Below are 20,030 nucleotides of genomic sequence, written 5' to 3' on the forward strand. Positions count from 1 at the left end.
GGTCGTAAAGGGCTGGGACTTCGGCCCTTCTAACAGCTGAGAATCGCTGCCGGCCGTAAAAAAACGGCGGCAGCGATTCTTGTCGGGATTTCGGCGGGGGGGGGGGAGAATAGCGGGAGGGCGTCAAAAAAGTCGGGAAGGCCCTCCCGCTATTCTCCCACCCGTCGTGGGGGGGGAGAATTTCGCCCTGCAGGTCACTGCTGCTTTCTTAAACATGTCCAAATTTGACCTGGTTTAAGGCAAAATTCATTTTACTAAACTCAATTTTGATAAATTAGATTTCAACAGATATCCAGAGTCCAATCTTTCTTTCCATTACATCTGGAATCTCTTCTTCAGTTTCCCAAAGCCAAATGTCAATAAGCATCTATCGTGTTTTATGATTTGGCTTCATTTTCATTTTCAGGGAATATTTTCTCAGTCCCATCCTGCCCATTGATTTCAGGCTTCTTTATTTTGTTGGATAGCCAATTTGGTGTTGAAAATATTGTTAGTTTTGTGCTGTAGCCTTCTGCTCCCTGGGACTTTGCTGTTGAATTGCATAAATCCATTTTAGTTTAGCCCCTCACTTGCGGCAGATGGAAAAGAATCTTTAATGCTAAGAATCTTTAATGTTCTGACCTGAGCTAAATTCTAATCCTGGTCCCCGATGCAATAAAACGTTTGATTTCACTATACATTTGTTTCCACTATACACACAATATTCTTGTTTTTATCATTCATCTAAAATTGCTATATACAAAACAAGTGTATTTATATAGCAATAACATACAATGCAATAGAATTGTCTATAAACTGTGAAACTAACTAAATACATGTTGCATCCTTTGTTGCATTAAACTGTAACTAATGTTTGTTCCACATGCAGACAATGAGAGTAGTAATTTTTTTCTGTCAATGTGTTTTCAGATGCAGATCTTCTGCTTTGATTCAGATCTTTTTGAAAGTTTTGAGGATGCAGTGCAAGGGGAAGGCAGTCTGAAGGCCCTGTCTGTCTTATTTGAGGTAATTAAGTTTGAGTGCAGTAACGACTTGAAGAAAAATCAGTGATCCTTCCTGAGGAAAGCTACGAAACATGTTGTGGTCTGGTTAAAGGCTAATATTCTTCAGATCTGCCCCATTTCTCTAATGGTATTGCCAATTATTTAATTAAGGTGCAAGTGAGCCAATACCACATGGGAAATTATATAAATGTCCACTCCCTTTCCCATTGTAAGCACACGTCGAGAGTACCGGCAAATGGGAAGAAAATTTCCAATTCCCCCCTGCGATCTCGACTCCATATTAAAATATACCTATATTTATTCTTTGTCTAAACAAAAAAAAGGTTTGCTCACAGGCATGCATTCTATACATTTGCACCAACTTCACACCCTAATTTGGAGCTGAAAATTGGTACCAGTGTCTGCTGTGTAATTTCATGAGCGGACTTTTATGGCCCAATCGCAGCGAGGGTTCAAAAGTCAACTTATTTTGTCGGGACCATAAAATCCCGCTGGTGTAATATTCCGCCCCATGTTTTAGGGAACAGATCGACACTGTCACACACTTTACTTCAATGTTCAGTTCCCTAATTCCCAATTATTTTCTGTTTCCACATTTGACAGGTTTCTGAAGTCCAAGTGTGGAATGGCGTGGTTATTATTTGTTGATATCTTCCTCTGTCCTCTTTCAACTCTGCACTTTATATCTTAAGAATAAGGATTCTCAATTTTTTAAAAAATAGAACGAAAGAAGGGGTCAATGGATTCGTTTTTGTTTGGAGGAGCTGAAATGCCTTTAACTCTTTTAACCTGAATGCTGTAAATGCCAAAAGCGGATTGGCCAATATGTTTTCCGTTTCAAGTGAATTCAGAATTGAACAATATATTGCACATTTCCCGATTTTTTGTGGGGGGGGGGGGGGGGGGGGGGGGGGGGGGGGAGAATGTCCACAGTCAATCAGAAAAGTAGATGCAGATCTAATGCAACAGATTTCCACCTTTTAAATGTTTGGCCAACTTTGCGCTGACATCAAATACCTGCCAGATCACAGTGAATTTATTTACAATTCGAGTCATAGAATCTCTACAGTGCAGATGGAGGCCATTCTCCCATCGAGTCTGCACCATATCTTGAATAGAGCGCCCACACCCCTGCCCTATCCCCGCAACACCACTTAACCTTTTGGACACCAAGGGGCAATTTAGCATGGCCAACCCACCTAATCTGCACATCTTTGGACTGTGGGAGGAAACCCACGCAGACACGGGGAAAAAGTGCAAACTTCACAGACAGTCATCAGAGGCTGGAATTGAACTTGGGTCCCGGGCGCTGTGCGGCAGCAGTGCTAACCACTATGCCAACGTGCCGCCCCAAAAGGGAAATGGCAGGAGCGGGATTTGAACCCGTGCCCCGAAAAAGGGACCAGAAATCACCAGGCTTAAAAATGGCAAGGAAACACACTTGTCTGGTGCCTTAGACCACTCGGCCATCCTGACCAATGAATCCTGACCATTGAGACCAATTAGTTCTCAATGAGACTGTTTAGAGAAATGCATTCAAATCATATATAAAAAGTATGATTTGTCACCATCGTGTTGTAATTGTTAGTGACAGTAACAGTGCACTGCCACCCGTCATACATTGCTGTCCGAAAAGGAGAGTTCCTGGAGTTACAAGACAGATTCCCCTTCAGAGTGACAGGACCGTAGCATTAAATTCCGAATGCATACTCCTATCACACTAAGCTCATGCCCAGGACTTGTAAACGCTTCCCAGTTATTGAAACAAAAGTTCATTGTACCTATGATTTTGCAAACATCTGGATATCAAAATAGGCAGACACTTCAGTGAGTTTTCATGAAGTTTCGATCCTGGCACGAGAAAAGCTTTGTGTACGGGCTTTATTTTTAAAATCATGTTTACAAAGCACAAAAGTGATATGATTGTTGAAGAAGTGATGTGATTGTTGAAGAAGTGATGTGATTGTTGAATGTGTTGTGTCACTGTGCCATATACTTTAATGACACAATGAAACAATGACAAACACTGAAGGTAGGGCCTCTTTAATATCTTCCATATATATGCTTCATTACAAATGTACATCATGCTATTAAAATGGGGTGAATTAAAACACTCAACCATTGTTAAAATATGTCTGATATTTTACAGATTGGACTGGAGAACAATATGGATTATGATAATGTCATAAGTGGTGTGGAATCAGTTAGCCGATATGGTAAGTTCTGTAAATAAATGATGATGAAGGGAACTATGCCAGCTGACCTGGGCAGCAAGATGTGAAAAGGCCTGAGAATATCAATTGTGCAATAAGACTTTTATTTTGTTGTTATTATACAGAATCACAATCACAGGATTGTGAAATAATGTTAAAAATGGGAAATAAACTTCCACTGTATATAATGAACAAATGCTAACCGATATGTCTACAACTGTTGCACAGTGGTTAGCATTGCTACCTCACAGCACCAGGGACCTAGGTTCAATTCCAGCCTCTGGTGACTGTCTGTGTGGAGTTTTCCCATTCTCCTCTTGTCTGCGTGAGTTTCCTCTGGGTGCTCCGGTTTCCTCCCACAGTTCAAAGATGTGCGGGTTAGACGGATAGGCCAGGCTAAATTGCCCTTTCGTGTTCAGGCATGTGCAGCTTAGGATAAGGGGTTATTAGGATAGTGCAGTGAAGTGGGTTTGGGTGGAGTGCTCTGTCAGAGGTTGGGTGCAGACTCGATGGGCCGAATGGCCTCCTTCTGCACTGTAGGAATTCTAACCCTTTTTTTAAAAAAAGGAAGAAAATACAGGAAACATACATCGAGTGAATGAACATTGTTAAAAATGTTTTGGATGATGAAAATCCTTGGGATACAATCCTGGCAGTTACTTTGGGATCGTGCCTGACCGTGGCCTCCAGCCTGGACTCCGCTGGAGTTTAACGAGTTAATGAAAAGGTAACTCTTTAGCATGCGGTAGTCAGGTGCAAAGCACCACATACGGGGCTTTACCACTCGACATGAACTCCAGAGCTCCATTCATTGGGGACGGTGAGAGGCAGCCCAGATATATCCAGCCAAACTCAGCCATTCCATCTGTGTAACAAGGCTCGTTAGTTTAAAAACAAACTTTGAAAAGCAAGATGCCTTTCCTTCCGGCTGGCCCTTTACCTGGCCTGAATTTTGTTGTTGGGACGTCCACAGACATTTGCACCAGCTCTGCCATGTTTTTTTTATTGTCGGTCTGGTTTTTCTGTCGCTGCTTGGATAAGGTTTGCTGTCATTTTCAGGCATTGCAGTGAATCGGCTCACAGACAGTGTCCTGGAATCCAAAATAAACAATACACAAGCAACTTTGGGATCTTTAACCTATGTGCCACAGAAGCACATTTTTACACTACAGGGTTCACGCCACAAATAATTGTCTCATCTTTTCAGTTCCATTTCTTATTTACCACAAATTAATAGGCTGAAGTCTTGAAGTCATACAGTGGGATAATGAATGTGAATCTGAATATGTGCACCTGCAACTCAGTTCATTTGAAATGCTTTCAGTTCAACAGTGAAGAGCAGAATTAAAGGTAAGCACACTGAGTGCTTGCAACTGTTTACCTCACAAGGTAAACTCAAAGCCAGTGAAAGAGAAGTCATGGGAAATTGAACTCGCCTGGCCGCCAATTTGTAAAACTGGGAGTCATTTTGACTTTATGTGGTGGTGCCATATGCATGCTAGTTAAATCCATTGGAGAAAAATTGTGAGATTTTTTTTTTTAGAAGGCTCTAAGCTTACATTATAGATCATAGAATTTACAGTGCAGAAGGAGGCCATTCGGCCCATCGAGTCTGCACCAGCTCTTGGAAAGAGCACCCTACCCAAGGTCAACACCTCCACCCTATCCCCATAACCCAGTAACCCCACCCAACACTAAGGGCAATTTTGGACACTAAAGGCAATTTATCATGGCCAATCCACCTCACCTGCACATCTTTGGACTGTGGGAGGAAACCGGAGCACCCAGAGGAAACCCCGCACATACTGGGAGGATGTGCAGACTCCGCACAGACAGTGACCCAAGCCGGAATTGAACCTGGGACCCTGGAGCTGTGAAGCGATTGTGCTATCCACAATGCTACTGTGCTGCCTAAATTAATTACTGCAAAAGTCAAAATTATCTCTTGTATTCCTTGGATTAATTCATTCCGTTGAATGGAAATCTGCTCATTCAATCAGCATTGGTGCTGATACTTGTCCGTTAAAACGGTGATTGTTCTCTCCCTTAATAGATTTTCATCCAAGATTTTTCATTGTTTTAGGAAAGCGGGCTACAATGGAGCCATTTGTTTTATTGAACCTTCTTCCAAACTCCACAGACAAATATTATAGTTACAATGGTTCCCTCACGACTCCTCCCTGTACTGAAAACGTCCAATGGATTGTGTTCAAAGAAACAGTTTCCATTTCTGAAAATCAGGTAAATTCAATTACTTTTCAAGGTTTGTTGTAGTTTAGAAACCGTGTGACTTGCGTACGCCATACAGAAAAGTCAGAGGATGTGACAGAAATAATAATCTGTTATATACTACCAGCAAGAGAAGAGGGAATGCAAACCCTTACTTTCCAAAAATATGTTTCCTCACCCTTTTGATGCCTTCCACAATTTAGATGAGGAAATTGCTGCAAAATTGGTACAAAGTTGTTCAGCAAACTGAGATTTCACATGTAAATTTAATCAGCTGTAACTGCAGAGCCCTGCTCCATATTCCCAATCCACAAATTACCATTCAAGCCAATTTCAGAGCATTGTGTGGGGCAGATTCATGCGGCAGAATAATTGCTGAGTCAGCATCTAGAACTACCCTACTAGTTACCTGTTCAAAAAACTCTTTGTCAAACACTATTTCCCTTTTGAAAAACCATGTTGACCTTGTCTGATCACACTATTATATTTGAAGTGCATTGTTAAATTCACCTTAATAATACTCCAACTCTTTCCTGATTACTACTCTCAAGCTATCTGGTCTGTAGTTCCCTATTTTCTTTCTCCATTATTTCTTGAATAGCAGTGACACTTCCAAACTGCTGGGAATGCTCCAGAATCTCAAGAATTTTGGAATATCTTATCCAGAGCCTCCACTATCTCGCCAGTTTAGAGTAGCCCATCAAGTCCTCTGGATTTGTCAGCTTTTAGTCACTTAAGTTTCTACAGTGCTATTTTTTTTCTGCTGATATTAACTTTTTCATTCTTTTTAGCATCCAGTTTAGCTTCAGTATCTGGAATGCAACTTCTTTCTTCTACCAGAAGAATAGACACAAAATATGTGTTTGATGTCTCTGCCATTTCCTGATTCCCCATAATAATTTCTCTGGTCTCTGCTTCCGAGTGACCAACAGTTACTTTAGCTACTCTCTTCCTTTATATACATATATGTATAATGTTGTAAGAACTTATTCGAAGTATGTATAAATATATATAAAATATATGTATATCTATACTTGTAAAAGTTCTTACAATCTGTTTTTATTATTCCTGGTTAGTTTATTCATATTCTTTTTAATTTTTTTATCAGCTTTTTGGTGGCTCTTTACTGGTTTCTAAAACAATCCAAATCCTCAGGATTGCTGCCTATATTTGAAACTTTAAACCTCTTTGTCATAACCTGGGGTGAAGCAAGTCATGAGACACAAATGAAACCTTAAGCAGTCATGGGACAATTATGAGACTGGGGGATTTATATTATTATGGGGAATACACACTTTCCTCCATGGAGGGCAGGGAATTTACATCCTGTATAAAACCGGAGGGCCATGGACTGTAAGCTGGCTCCTGTAGTAGAGAACCTGCTCTGTACTCTTGTTCTGTTGCATTAAACCTTTCACCTTTAACTCAACCTGTATGGCTCTGTGTGGACTCCTTTCTGGACCTTACAATACTCGTATTCTAATCTAATGCTAACTTAATTTCCTGAGTAAGCAATACGTAGATCTTTCTTGCTGAGTTTTATTTTACAATGAAATGTATTTTGAGCATTTTTAATTGTTTCTTTACCTGTTTCCCACTGTTTATTTTAAGCATTTTAATCTACTTACCCAGTTCTCCCTCACACCTACGTAATTGTCTTTGCTTAAATTAGGTTCAAGATAAATCAACCTTGTTAAGTTTAAGATTCTTGTTTGTGATTGGAGTGTGTTCCTTTGAAATGTCACATGAAATTCAACTGAAGGAGGGAGGACTTCAGGGATTTGGATAACTGGAGCGCATTCTGGGGAAGGTGGGACCTGTACAAGCAGGACGGGTTGCATCCGAACCACCAATATCCTGGGAGGGAGGTTTTCTAGTACTCTTCAGGAGGGTTTAAACAAATTTTGCAGGGAATGGGAACCGGACTTGTAGTCCAGCAACTAAGGTAGCCGATGTTCAGGACGTCAAAGCGTGTAGTGAGGCAGTGGGGAAGGTAACATTGACAAAGGAAAGTACTTGCAGGCACGGAGATGGGTTGAAGTGTGTATACTTCAACGCCAAAAGCATCGGGAATAAGGTGGGTGAACTTAAGGCATGGATCAGTACTTGGGACTACGATGTGGTGGCCATCACAGAAACTGGAATAAGGTGGGTGAACTTAAGGCATGGATCAGTACTTGGGACTACGATGTGGTGGCCATCACAGAAACTTGGATAGAAGAGGGGCAGAAATGGTTGTTGGAAGTTCCTGGTTATAGATGTTTCAATAAGATTTGGGAGGGTGGTAAAAGAGGTGGAAGGGGAAGGGGGGGGGGGGCATTATTAATTAGAGATAGTATAACAGCTGCAGAAAGGCAGTTCGAGGAGAATCTGCCTACTGAGGTAGTATGGGTTGAAGTCAGAAATAGGAAAGGAGCAGTCACCTTGTTGGGAGTTTTCTATAGGCCCCCCAATAGCAGCAGAGATGTGGAGGAACAGATTGGGAAACAGATTTTGGAAAGGTGCAGAAGTCACAGGGTAGTAGTCATGGGTGACTTCAACTTCCCAAATATTGAGTGGAAACTCTTCAGATCAAATAGTTTGGATGGGGTGGTATTTGTGCGTGTGTCCAGGAAGCTTTTCTAACACAGTATGTAGATTGTACGACCAGAGGGGAGGCCATATTGGATTTGGCACTTGGTAATGAACCAGGGCAAGTCATAGATTTGTTAGTGGGGGAGCATTTTGGAGATAGTGACCACAATTCTGTGACTTTCACTTTAGTAATGGAGAAGGATAGGTGCGTGCAACAGGGCTAGATTTACAATTGGGAGAAGGGTAAATACGATGTTGTCAGACAAGAATTGAAGTGCATAATTTGGGAATATAGTCAGGGAAGGACAGAGCTAAGAGAGGGCAAGAAAAATCTTTGGTGGGTAGAATCAAGAAAAACCCCAAGGCCTTTTACACAGATGTGAGAAATATGAGAATGACTAGAATGAGGGTGGGTCCGATTAAGGACAGTAGCGGGAGATTGGAGAGGTCTTGACTGAGTACCTTTCTTCAGTATTTACGAATGAGAGAGGCCATATTGTTGGAAAGGTGTGAAACAGACTGGTATGCTCGAGGAGATACTTGTTAGGAAGGAAAATATTTTGGGCATTTTGAAAAACTTGAGGATAGACAGGTTCCCCGGGTCTGACGGGGTATATCCAAGGATTCTATGGGAAGCAAGAGATGAAATTGCAGAGCCGTTGGCAATGATCTTTTCATCCTCACTGTCAGCAGGGGTGGTACCAGGGGATTGGAGAGGGCGAATGTCGTGCCCCTGTTCATAAAAGGGAATAGGGATAACCCTGGGAATTACAGGCCAGTTAGTCTTACTTTGGTGGTAGGTAAAGTAATGGACTGGGTACTGAGGGATAGGATTTCTGAGCATCTGGAAAGACACTGCTTGATCAGGGATAGTCAGCACGGATTTGTGAGAGGTAGGTCTTGCCTCACAAGTCTTATTGAATTCTTTGAGGAGGTGACCAAGCACGTGGATGAAGGTAAAGCAGTGGATGTGGTGTGCATGGATTTTAGCAAGGCATTTGATAAGGTTCCCCATGGTAGGCATATGCAGAAAGTAAGTAGGCATGGGATAGTGGGAAATTTGGCCAGTTGGATAACGAACTGGCTAACTGAAGTCAGAGAGTGGTGGTGGATGGCAAATATTCAGCCTGGAGCCCAGTTACCAGTGGTGTACCGCAGGGATCAGTTCTGGGTCCTCTGCTGTTTGTGATTTTTATTAATGACTTGGATGAGGGAATTGAAGGGTGGGTCAGTAAATTTGCCGACGATACAAAGATTGGTGGAGTTGTGGATAGTGAGGAGGGCTGTTGTCGGCTGCAAAGAGACATAGATAGGATGCAGAGCTGGGCTGAGAGGTGGCAGATGGAGTTTAACCCTGAAAAGTGTGAGGTTGTCCATTTTGGAAGGACAAATATGAATGCAGAATACAGGGTTAACAGTAGGGTTCTTGGCAATGTGGAGGAGCAGAGAGATCCTGGGGTCTATGTTCATGGATCTTTGAAAGCTGCCACTCAAGTAGATAGAGCTGTGAAGAAGGCCCATGGTGTGCTAGCGTTCATTAGCAGAGGGATTGAATTTAAGAGCCGTGAGGTGATGATGCAGCTGTACAAAACCTTGGTAAGGCCACATTTTGGAGTACTATGTGCAGTTCTGGTTGCCTCATTTTAGGAAGGATGTGGAAGCTTTGGAAAAGGTGAAAAGGAGATTTACCAGGATGTTGCCTGAAATGGAGAGTAGGTTTTACGAAGAAAGGTTGAGGGTGCTAGGCCTTTTCTCATTAGAACGGAGAAGGATGAGGGGCAACTTGATAGAGGTTTATAAGATGATCAGGGGAATAGATAGAGTAGACAGTCAGAGACTATTTCCTCGGGTGGAACAAACCATTACAAGGGAACTTGAATTTAAGGTGAATGGTGGAAGATATAGGGGGGATGTCAGAGGTAGGTTCTTTACCCAGAGAGTAGTGGGGGGATGGAATGCACTGCCTGTGGAAGTAGTTGAGTCGGAAACATTAGGGACCTTCAAGCAGCTATTGGATAGGTACATGGATTATGGTAGAATGATGTGGTGTAGATTAATTTGTTCTTAATCCAGGACAAAAGTTCGGCACAACATCGTGGGCCGAAGGGCCTGTTCTGTGCTGTATTTTTCTATGTTGTATGAATTATGATCACTAATTTAAGCTCAAATAATTATGCTCAAATAATTTATTTTTAATGCAGTATTGTTAGGGGATCTGTAACTACACCACCAGCATTTTCTGACTCTTGCTATTCTTAATCCCCAACCATACAATCTCAACATAATGATCTTCTTAGCCATGATCATTCCTTGCTACTGTCCCTATGTCATCCCCTTACTATCCTGTCTGCCTTTTCAAAACACTGTGTACCCTGGAATATTTATTTTCCAATCTTCGTTGTCATGTCAACCTCACACATCCCCATCCACCTCCTCTACCCCATGTCCCTTCACACCCCTAATACTTCCCACACCTCCTCTCAAAGATAATGATCACTTGACATTTAAATTACAGTCCAAAACACAACAGGAGTTTTCCCACTGCATATTTCTACAGTTTTGAGTGATTTTTTCCCCAAGTACTCCAATGCATCTGATTACTTAAACCAGGCTGATGACTTACCTTTGCAGGACAGAGTCCAATTCTGAACTATTGCAGTTCAAACACATCTACATTACAATACAGCAACAAATAGTGGCATTTAAAGTTTTGGAAACATTAAACACTTACCTGCCAGAATGTTCTCCTAGTGGTCACAAACTCTCCAACAAGGTGGGGTTTTTCTAGGGCTTTGGAAACCTATACCAGCACACAAAATGCATAAGAAGGGGGAAATTCAAAATCCCTCTAAAGGCTCACAATGGAGACCCTGACTTCAGAAGAGGTGCACGCAAGGTCACAACCCAATGCCTTCTTGACCAGCAAAACGGCTGAACAAAAATAGCTCAGGATCGGGAAGCAATGCAAGTTTGAAATTGTTGCCAGCAAGCTTTTTTGTTCTTCCTGACCCCATGCCTACCTTCAACACCAGACAAAAATCTTGCCCATGTTCATAATTGAATGTTTTCGTTTAACAAGAGTATGCTGAGATAGAGAAGGTGAGACATGGGGCACTCCTGTTGTTCCTGTCACGGAATAATAGTGCTATGTTATTCATAGGGGATGGGACCTTTATTTTTCAATACTGTTTTACTTGTTCATGGGATGGGGGTATCGCTGGCTGGGCCATCCCCAATTGCCCATGAACTGAGGGCATTTAAGAATAAACCACATTAATGTGGTTCTGAAATCACATGTCGGCCACACTAGGTAAGGGTGACAAAGGATATGAGTGAACCAGATTGATTTTTTATGACAATCGGTAATGGTTTCATGGTCATCATTAGACTTTTAATTCCAGATTTTTTCAAATTGAATTCAGATTTCAACATCTGCCATGGTTGGATTTGAGGTCCCCAGGGCATGAGCGTGAGTCTCTGGATTACTCATCCAGTGATCGTTATGAATATAAATACTACACCCAATTCACAGATTCTGACATATCATCAATTTAACATTCTTCACCGGAAGCTGTCTAGAGAATAATCTTTCCCAATCAACTGCATGAAGCAAAACCTCTGATAGGGCTTTAACCATTATTATTGTGCAGCTTTAGATGCGCTGGTGCCTTGTTGGTTCCAGGCCAATATTTCAGCCCCCATGTGTAGCCATGTGATACCTCCTTTATTTTAATCAGACGTGAGAGCAGGTTTGGTGCTGAGTTCTACTGTATTGTGGTGAACTCCGTGTTAACTGCTCCCAGACAGCAGTGTGAGGTGAGAATCAGCTCATCCAAGCTGAAATCGTGAACAAGACCTGGAGGCTTGAACAAGTACAGTAACCACAGTTTAAAATTGCCAGTGATAAGCTGCCAATTATTTTTGAGAACTTGAAGTAACGACTGCACTATTGTTTGACCTTGGTGAGTTACGACAGCATGGATCAAATTAATTGTAAGAAGGTAAATTATATCTGTTTCCCAAAGGGAAATTAGTTTGTCGTCTAATCAAAGGTTCCGCAGATTATAATTTTTATCTTTTAGTTTCACAGCAATATCCCAATTCCTCAGATGGATTAATGTCTCAACATATTCCCAGACCTCCGTTATTCTCTGTATTACCAAGTTACCAATAGCAATTATTGCAACGATTAAAAAAAGCTAACAAAATGAACCTGGAAATTTCATCACACAAATCCTTAATGGGTTTGTTTCAATGGACTTAATTCTAAATGGGCTCCTCTCCTGGTACCTTAACCAGGCACTGACTCATTCTCCCAAAATTAAATGACAAAACAAGTTGCAAGATCCCCTTAAATATATTCTGATTAAATTTCAATTTGGTGCCATATAGACCAGAAGGTCCCATATTCAATCACCAGTTCCTGTTGAAATGGGCCACTACAATCAACTGGAGTGTGGTTGGGCTGGGGGGGGGGGGGGGGGGGGGGCAATATTCCTGACTTTGATCCATGTCCAATTACCCCAGTAGAAAAGTATGAGTCTGTAGATGTCAGGGGAGGATCGATTAAACTTTAATAATTTTCAAGCAAATATCTCTTTCACCTTTGAGAAGCTGCCATCTTCACCGCTCTGCCAGCAAACATGTCCATGCACTGAAAGAGTTTCTGACACACTTGTGCTTTGATCCAGCTGGAGATATTCTGTGAGGTGCTGACCATGCAACAGTCCGGCTACGTCATGTTGATAGATTATCTACAGAACAACTACAGGGAGCAGCAGTACCAATTTGTTGGGCAGATCTTTTCCTCATACTCAGGCACAGAAGAGATTCACGAGCCAGGTAAGTTGAAAACAGTTGCGTTTTTGCAACGATGTTGCAGTTAGGTTTGCTGTGCTTATTCTAATTCTCTAAATGCTGCACTAGAGATACAGTGATGTGGACTCCTTACATAAGATAAAGAAAGAATGTGCATTTGTTTAGCACTTTCCATGATTTCAGGTAGGCCAAGTATACTCACAAGCCCTGTAGGAATTAACCATGAAACTGCAGCTTGTTGAACCAACAGTGTTAATCAACAGACATTAACTCTAATCATAGGGGCTGGTTTAACACAGTGGCTTGTAATGCAGAACAATGCCAGTAGCGTGGGTTCAATTCTCGTACCGGCCTCCCCGAACAAGGGCCAGAATGTGGCCACTCGGGGCTCTTCACAGTAACTTCATTGAAGCCTACTTGTGACAATAAGCGTTTATTATTATTATTAATGCAGAACAAGGCCAGCAGCGCGGGTTCAATTCCCGTACCTAGCCTCCCCGAACAGGCGCCGGAATGTGGTGACCAGGGGCTGTTCACAGTAACTTCATTGAAGCCTACCTGTGACAATAAGTGATTATTATTATTGTAGTAACCCACGGGAGGCAGGAGTTCTGTCACCACACCAATATTTATTTACAATAATGATATTACAGGAGCAGCTACAAATAGTGCTGCTAGCAGTCCAGTCAATTTAAGACACAAAGCCTACACAGGTGCTTAAATGGGCCCCCTCAATGAGCTATCATTGAGGGAGCTCATACTCCAATTGGCCAACCAATAAAGCCAATTGGAGTTCATTACACCCCTCCCCCCCAAGGTCCGAAAAATTCCTGCCAGCTGGCATTCCTCTGAGCTTCCTGCTCCTCATGTCTGGGTCTGTCACCTCTGTGTCGTCCGCCGGGTCGTTCTCCGAAGTGGGCGGGGTGCACCTTATAGGTGCCCGTCTTTTACTTGACGACCTCCTTAGAAGTTGTTCTTCCTCCTCCTTGGGGAGAGGTGTCGCGGCGGCCTCGTCGAACGTGTCCATCTCCAACTCTGACGACTGGATGACGGGGTCTGGAGAAATTGCTTGGGGCTGGGGTGTGGGTATCCTTTCCGTCTGGGCTATCCCAGCTTGAGGCGGTCCTGCTTCGCCTGCCTCCAGGTGTGGTTCCGCTGCCCTTATTTGGTCTAGGTGTTTCTTCAGCACCTTACCTCCTATTGAAACTTCATAGGATATGGGCCCTGTTTGGGACTCTACCGTGCCTTTGACCCACGTTGGTCCATTCCCATAATTCTTGACCCAAACCGGTGCCCCCACCTGGAAATGTCTCTGCTGCCGACTACTATCATGCCCCCTGCGTTGGGCCTCCTGTTGTTTCTCCACTTTCCCCATTAAATTTGGGAAAAGGAGACTCAGCCTCGTTCGAAGCCACCTTCCCATTAAGAGTTCAGCTGGTGGTATGCAGGTTGTGGAATGCGGTGTGGTCCTGTAATCAAACAGCTAGCGGGAGAGCTTTGTGTCCTTTGACGCTGCCGGCTGCTTCTTGTGTCCCGCTTTAAGTGTCTGGACCGCTCTCTCTGCCAGGCCGTTGGTCGCTGGATGGTAAGGGGCCGTTTTGATGTGACGGACTCCGTTTTCCTTCAGGAATTTTCCAAATTCCCCACTTGTGAATGCCGCTCCGTTGTCCGACACCAATACCTCTGGAAGTCCATGTATTGCAAATGAGGCCCTGAGCTTTTCAATTGCTAATCCATTGTGCTATGCACGCGTGGGGTCGAATCCCATCCTCGTCGCCACTATAGTAATCCACGGGAGGCAGGAGTTCCGTCACCACACCAATATTTATTTACAATAACGATATTACAGGAGCAGCTACAAATAGTGCTGCTAGCAGTCCAGTCAATTTAAGACTGGCTCACAAAGCCTACACAGGTGCTTATATGGGCCCCCTCAATGAGCTATCATTGAGGGAGCTCATACTCCAATTGGCCAACCAATAAAGAAAATTGGAGTTCATTACAATTATTATTAGCTGCACTGTGATTAGGCTAAATAAAACTTTTGTAGCTGTCTCTTTTAATGAAAGAGCTGAAAGATAGTGCCTTTTATGACCTGATAATGGGCCAATGTGCTTTACAGCCAATGATATACTTTTGACACGTAGTTACTGTAATAATATAGGAAATTTGGCTGCCAATTGTGCACACAATCGCAATGAGAGTGTAGCGTGGTCTTTCAAAGGATTGGTGCAAACTTAATGGGCTAAATAGCCTCTTTCTGCACTGTAGGGATTTTATAAAAAACATTTGATTCAGCGATGGTCAGATATCAATATTGGCCAGAATACCGGTCAAACCTCCCCTCCTGTTCTAAGTAGATATAGAACAGTACAACACAGAACAGGCCCTTTGGCCCTCAATGTTGTGCCGAGCCATGATCACCCTACTCAAACCCACGTATCCACCCTATACCCGTAACCCAACAACCCCCCCCCCTTAACCTTACTTTTATTAGGACACTATGGGCAATTTAGCATGGCCAATCCTATACCCGTAACCCAACAACCCCCCCCCCCCCCCCGTAACCTTACTTTTATTAGGACACTATGGGCAATTTAGCATGGCCAATCCACCTAACCCGCACATCTTTGGACTGTGGGAGGAAACCGGAGCACCCGGAGGAAACCCATGCACACAGGGGGAGGACGTGCAGACTCCACACAGACAGTGACCCAGCCGGGAATCGAACCTGGGACCCTGGAGCTGTGAAGCATTTATGCTAACCACCATGCTACCCTGCTGCCCCTGCTGTAGAACCATAGAATCTTTTCCACGCGCCTGAAAGGGTAGTTAGGACTTCAATTTAATATCTCATCTGAAAGATGGCACCACTGGTAGTGCAGCACTCCCTCAATACTGAACTGGAATGTGTCTGGAAACCATTCAGAGATGAGACAGCCATGGCGGATAACTTATCTCAACTAATTTTTCATCCAATATCCCTTGACTTGCTTCAAGTTCAAAAGTTGTTCAATCCATCACAAGCGCTAACAGAGCAAATACCAGATAGAGTGTGCAGTAGACCGGAACACAAGACACACTGGGACTGATGAGATCTTGGTTACTCTGTCTAAGCACTACTGTCCCTGACACACTACCCACACCTGCATCCGAATGAGCCGATCTTGTCAACATGGTGAGGAAAACATGTTTGAATAATTTGATGGTTTTCCCAGAATTGAGTACATGTGGGAATGTCACATGGGTCTCGGACTGCAATAGTCAGATTAATAGAACTGTGCCATACCTCTGTTTTCACCAATGTTCAAGCACGCAGGACAGTAAGATCAAACAAAAGACAAAGCGACTTTCTCAAGACTAATAAATCTGAATTGCAAACACAGAACCTACAGCACAAGATTTCAAGGAATGCATGTTTGGCATCTGACAAATACAGAAATGAATAAACTGCTGCATAATATTCTGAGACTAGGTTGTGGACAATTTCATTAAAAAGTTAGACTTAAGGGCCTGGACTTTCCCTACAGCGTTGATGCTGCGCATATTGACACAACCACAAAGATTCCTGCAGTCTAAACCCCTGCTGATTTTTCAGTCGGGCTTCGCGATTCCAGCTGAAGCATCAGCCCTATCATCATGGAAGATCATCGAACACAAGAAAAGATGGATGAAGACAGGAAACACCCCTTTCCCAACAGGAGCGATTGTTATTAGCTGCGTTTTAAGTCTTTCAGACAGTGAGCAGATAGTCAGGTTTAGTCAAGGAGTTAGTTAGGTGGTGTAGGGGGTTAATTGGGTCGGCAGGGCTCTCATGTTCAGTTATTCTTGCTAATCATTAATACCAGGTATTAACCAGCGTAACATTTCCAGGGTCAGTATGTATTTGGCCCAGATACCGACATTGAGCTCAGTGTTGGAGACTTTGGGGAGAGTCCCAGGCAGTGCAAGTCAACTCATTGGAAGCTTAAACTTCCTAGGAAATTTCAGAACATGTGTGCACATCAGTAATTCCGCAGGGATCAAGACGGCATTGTGGCTCAGTGGTTAGCACTGCTGCCTCATGGCACGGAGTCCGGGGTCGATCCTGGCCCTTAGTCAGTGTCCGTGTAGAGTTTGCACATTCTCTCTGTGTCTGCATGGGTCTCATCCCCAAAACCTAAAGGATGTGTAGGGTAGGTAGTCTGGCCACTCTAAAGTGGCCCTTAATTGAGGGAAAAGAAGAATTGGGTATTGTAAATGTTTTTAGAAAGGAATTCCGCAGGATCCTGACATGCATCTCCCAACATAAGGCCGTGATTCAGTGGACATGGTCTTCCATGATGACAGGGCTGATGCTTCACGCTGAAACTATGGTATGGCCAGCTGATTCGCTGCCCAGCAGTTCTCCACAAACAAGGGGGAGGTGCAAGTAAACCGATCCCGCAGAGCAAACCCCACACAGCTCGCAGCTATGTCATCGAGGAGACCAGGCCCACAATTCGGGGAAGCCGACCTGGCCAGATTGTTGGACGTGGTCAAGACCAGATTGTATGCCGCGTTCCCCCGAAGAGCTCGGAGGGTCAGCCACAGGGCAGCCAGTGCCGCCTGGGAGGAAGTGGCAGCAGCCGTTAACTCAGGGAGCGACACCAGGAGGACCGGCACCCAGTGCCGTAAGAAGATCAACAACCTCCACCAGGCTGTACGAGTGGTTTGGCACTGGCCCCAGTGTGTAGCTGGCTCACCACCTTAGGGTGTAGCTGTCATGCACACTCCCTGGGACTCGTGCACAGACGTGCCCATACGTGCATGATCTTTAGGTGGTGGTTGCACAAGAGCTGGACGTTCAGGGAGTGGAACCCCTTCCTGTTGATGTAGGGCGAGCCCTGATGGCCCAGTGCACACAAGGCAACATGTGTGCCATTTATTACTCCCTGGACCTGAGGCATCCCGGCAATAACTGAGAATCCTGCTGCCTGGGCATACTATTGAGCCTGGTCCATATCAAAGTTTATATAGTTCACTGCCCGGGCAAACGGGGCACTCGTGACCTCATGGATACACTTGTGGGCTTTAGCTTGTGAGATGCCACACAAGTTTGCATTTTAGTCTGGAATGAACCTGAGGCACAAACATTCAGGGCTGCGGTATCCTCCTCCTCTATGTGGTGCCGCACCATCCCCCTGTTGAGGTGGAGCTCCCTGTTGTACATGCTGTCTGTCTTCTGTTCGAAAGACCAGCAACACCTGTGCACCTTGGACCATTAACAGCCTCCCTCTCTGAGCCTATCCCCGGTCTGATGGATGACCGGGTCCTCAGGGTGTGGGGTGGGTACCTGCACATGGGCCACTGCCTCGACTCTGTCGACACTGCTGCTGCTGCCTTCTCTGCCAACTGCAGTTTCCGCGAGGTCCAAGATATCATCCATTCCATATAATATCTGTAATGAATTGGAGAAGGTGTGAGACTAACAACCAGCAGTGTCTTCCACCCGAGATCCTCCATACCGCCACCCATATCCCTTGCCATCCAACACCCCTTTCCCACACACACCCAGTTGCATCGGCGACTCCTGGTCATCAGATCCCACACCCAGTGAGTGTAAAAGATTCCACGCTGCTGTATTAAGGGAGAGTTGCTATGGTGCTCTAACCATATTCTATCCCTCAACAACCACAATCAATCAGATTATCTGATCATCCTTTTGTGGAAGCTTGCTGTGCATTGACAACCACATTTCCTACTTTGGAACAATGAAGACATTTCAAAAAAACAGTTCGGTGATTGTAAAGCATTTGGTAGCCCAGAGATTTCACCTCTATGTTTTCCCAATGTCTCTCCTCCGTTCCTGTAAGTGTCGATGTTTGCTGATAATTGGATCCGCATGTAGCTTTAGCCTTCTGATATCTCAGTCCACTGATCATCTAATGTTATTTTTTAAAGTTCATTCAAGTTGTGGTGAGCTCGCTCCTTAGACTGCTGCAGTCCATGTGGTGCAGATACACCCACAGTGCTGTTAGGAAGGGAGTTCCAGGATTTTGACCCAGTGACAGTGACGGAACTGTGATGTATTTCCAAGCCAGGATAGTGGGTGATTTGGAGGACCACTTGCAGGTGGTGGTGTCCCCACCCATTGCTGCCCTTGTCCTTCTAGATGGTTGTGGCCATGGGGTTATATATGATTCATGACACTGGGTGGGATTCTCCTTTGGCTGATGCCGAAATTTGGGAAACGCGACTGGGCGGAGAATAGGTTCTGACGGCAAAATCGTGGTGGGCAATTCTCCGTCACCTCGACAGCGGCACCAATGTGCTCCGGAACGCACGTACCGGGGGAGGGGGGGGGGGGAGAAGGGGGATGGGGGGGGGGGGGGAGAACTGGGGTGGGGCGCAAACAGAAAATGACAGTGTTAGACAGCCCGATGCATGCGGCCCGGGGGGTGGATAGCTGGTGGCCTCAGCGGTATTGGGACCGGCATGTGGTGCAGGATGGTGGTTCAGCCAACTTCTGGGTTGTGGGGAGAGGTTATGGTTACGGGTGTGTGGAATCAGGGTTAGTGCTAGGCCGCAGTGCTGCCTACTCACCCTAGCCGCCCTAAGGAGGTTGAGCAGTTTTTTCCAGCACTGCTGGCTGGTCCGGACAGTGTTGCTGACAGTGCTGACCGTCTCTGCCACCTGCGCCCAGACACGGCAAATGGCAGCAGCTGGCAGCCTTCTTGCCAGGGTACAGGGTCAACCGCCTCTCCTCCACCGTCCCCAGGAGCATCTCTAGCTCGGCATCAGTGAATCTTGGAGCCACACTCATCACCGCTGTCTTGTTGGCTGGGATGCTGTATGTGGGGAGTGTAATGTGTATATGTGGCGGCAGCTTGTCAGCCCCGGACCTGGCGAATCTGGCAATATTTCTCATTGGAATCTATTGTGTTCCACTTGGCACCGGTGCTAGCCCCTAAACAATAGGTGAATAGGTCCAGGTGCGGCGCCAGTTTTGCTGTCGTGGAACCACGAATTCTGCGCTGGCATCAACACAGGGCGGGTTGATGATTGCCACCCAACGCCTAAATCGCATTCGGTGATCGGGCGGAGAATCCCTTTTGAGGAAGAAATCGAGGGCGAAGCCTGTTTTCAGATGCTCCGCCCCCTCCAAAACAGCATCATCGGGTGTATGACGCACGCTATTGGGACAGCCTCAGGACATCACCTGAACTCCCAC

General features: G+C 44.7%; 1 protein-coding gene across 4 annotated transcripts in view; it reads left to right on the forward strand.

Moving 5' to 3' along the window:
* Window positions 1-20,030, forward strand: part of ptprz1a (protein tyrosine phosphatase receptor type Z1a) — a 256,830-nt gene that overhangs the window by 131,317 nt on the left and 105,483 nt on the right. For all 4 annotated transcript variants that reach the window (XM_038781321.1, XM_038781324.1, XM_038781322.1 and 1 more), the window contains exons 5-8: window positions 910-1,005; window positions 3,154-3,220; window positions 5,301-5,458; window positions 12,712-12,862. In XM_038781321.1, coding sequence (XP_038637249.1) covers window positions 910-1,005; window positions 3,154-3,220; window positions 5,301-5,458; window positions 12,712-12,862 — 472 coding nt within the window. The remainder of the gene's footprint in view (window positions 1-909; window positions 1,006-3,153; window positions 3,221-5,300; window positions 5,459-12,711; window positions 12,863-20,030) is intronic.

The sequence above is a fragment of the Scyliorhinus canicula genome, chromosome 20 (assembly GCF_902713615.1).
Source record: "Scyliorhinus canicula chromosome 20, sScyCan1.1, whole genome shotgun sequence".
Taxonomy (NCBI): domain Eukaryota; kingdom Metazoa; phylum Chordata; class Chondrichthyes; order Carcharhiniformes; family Scyliorhinidae; genus Scyliorhinus; species Scyliorhinus canicula.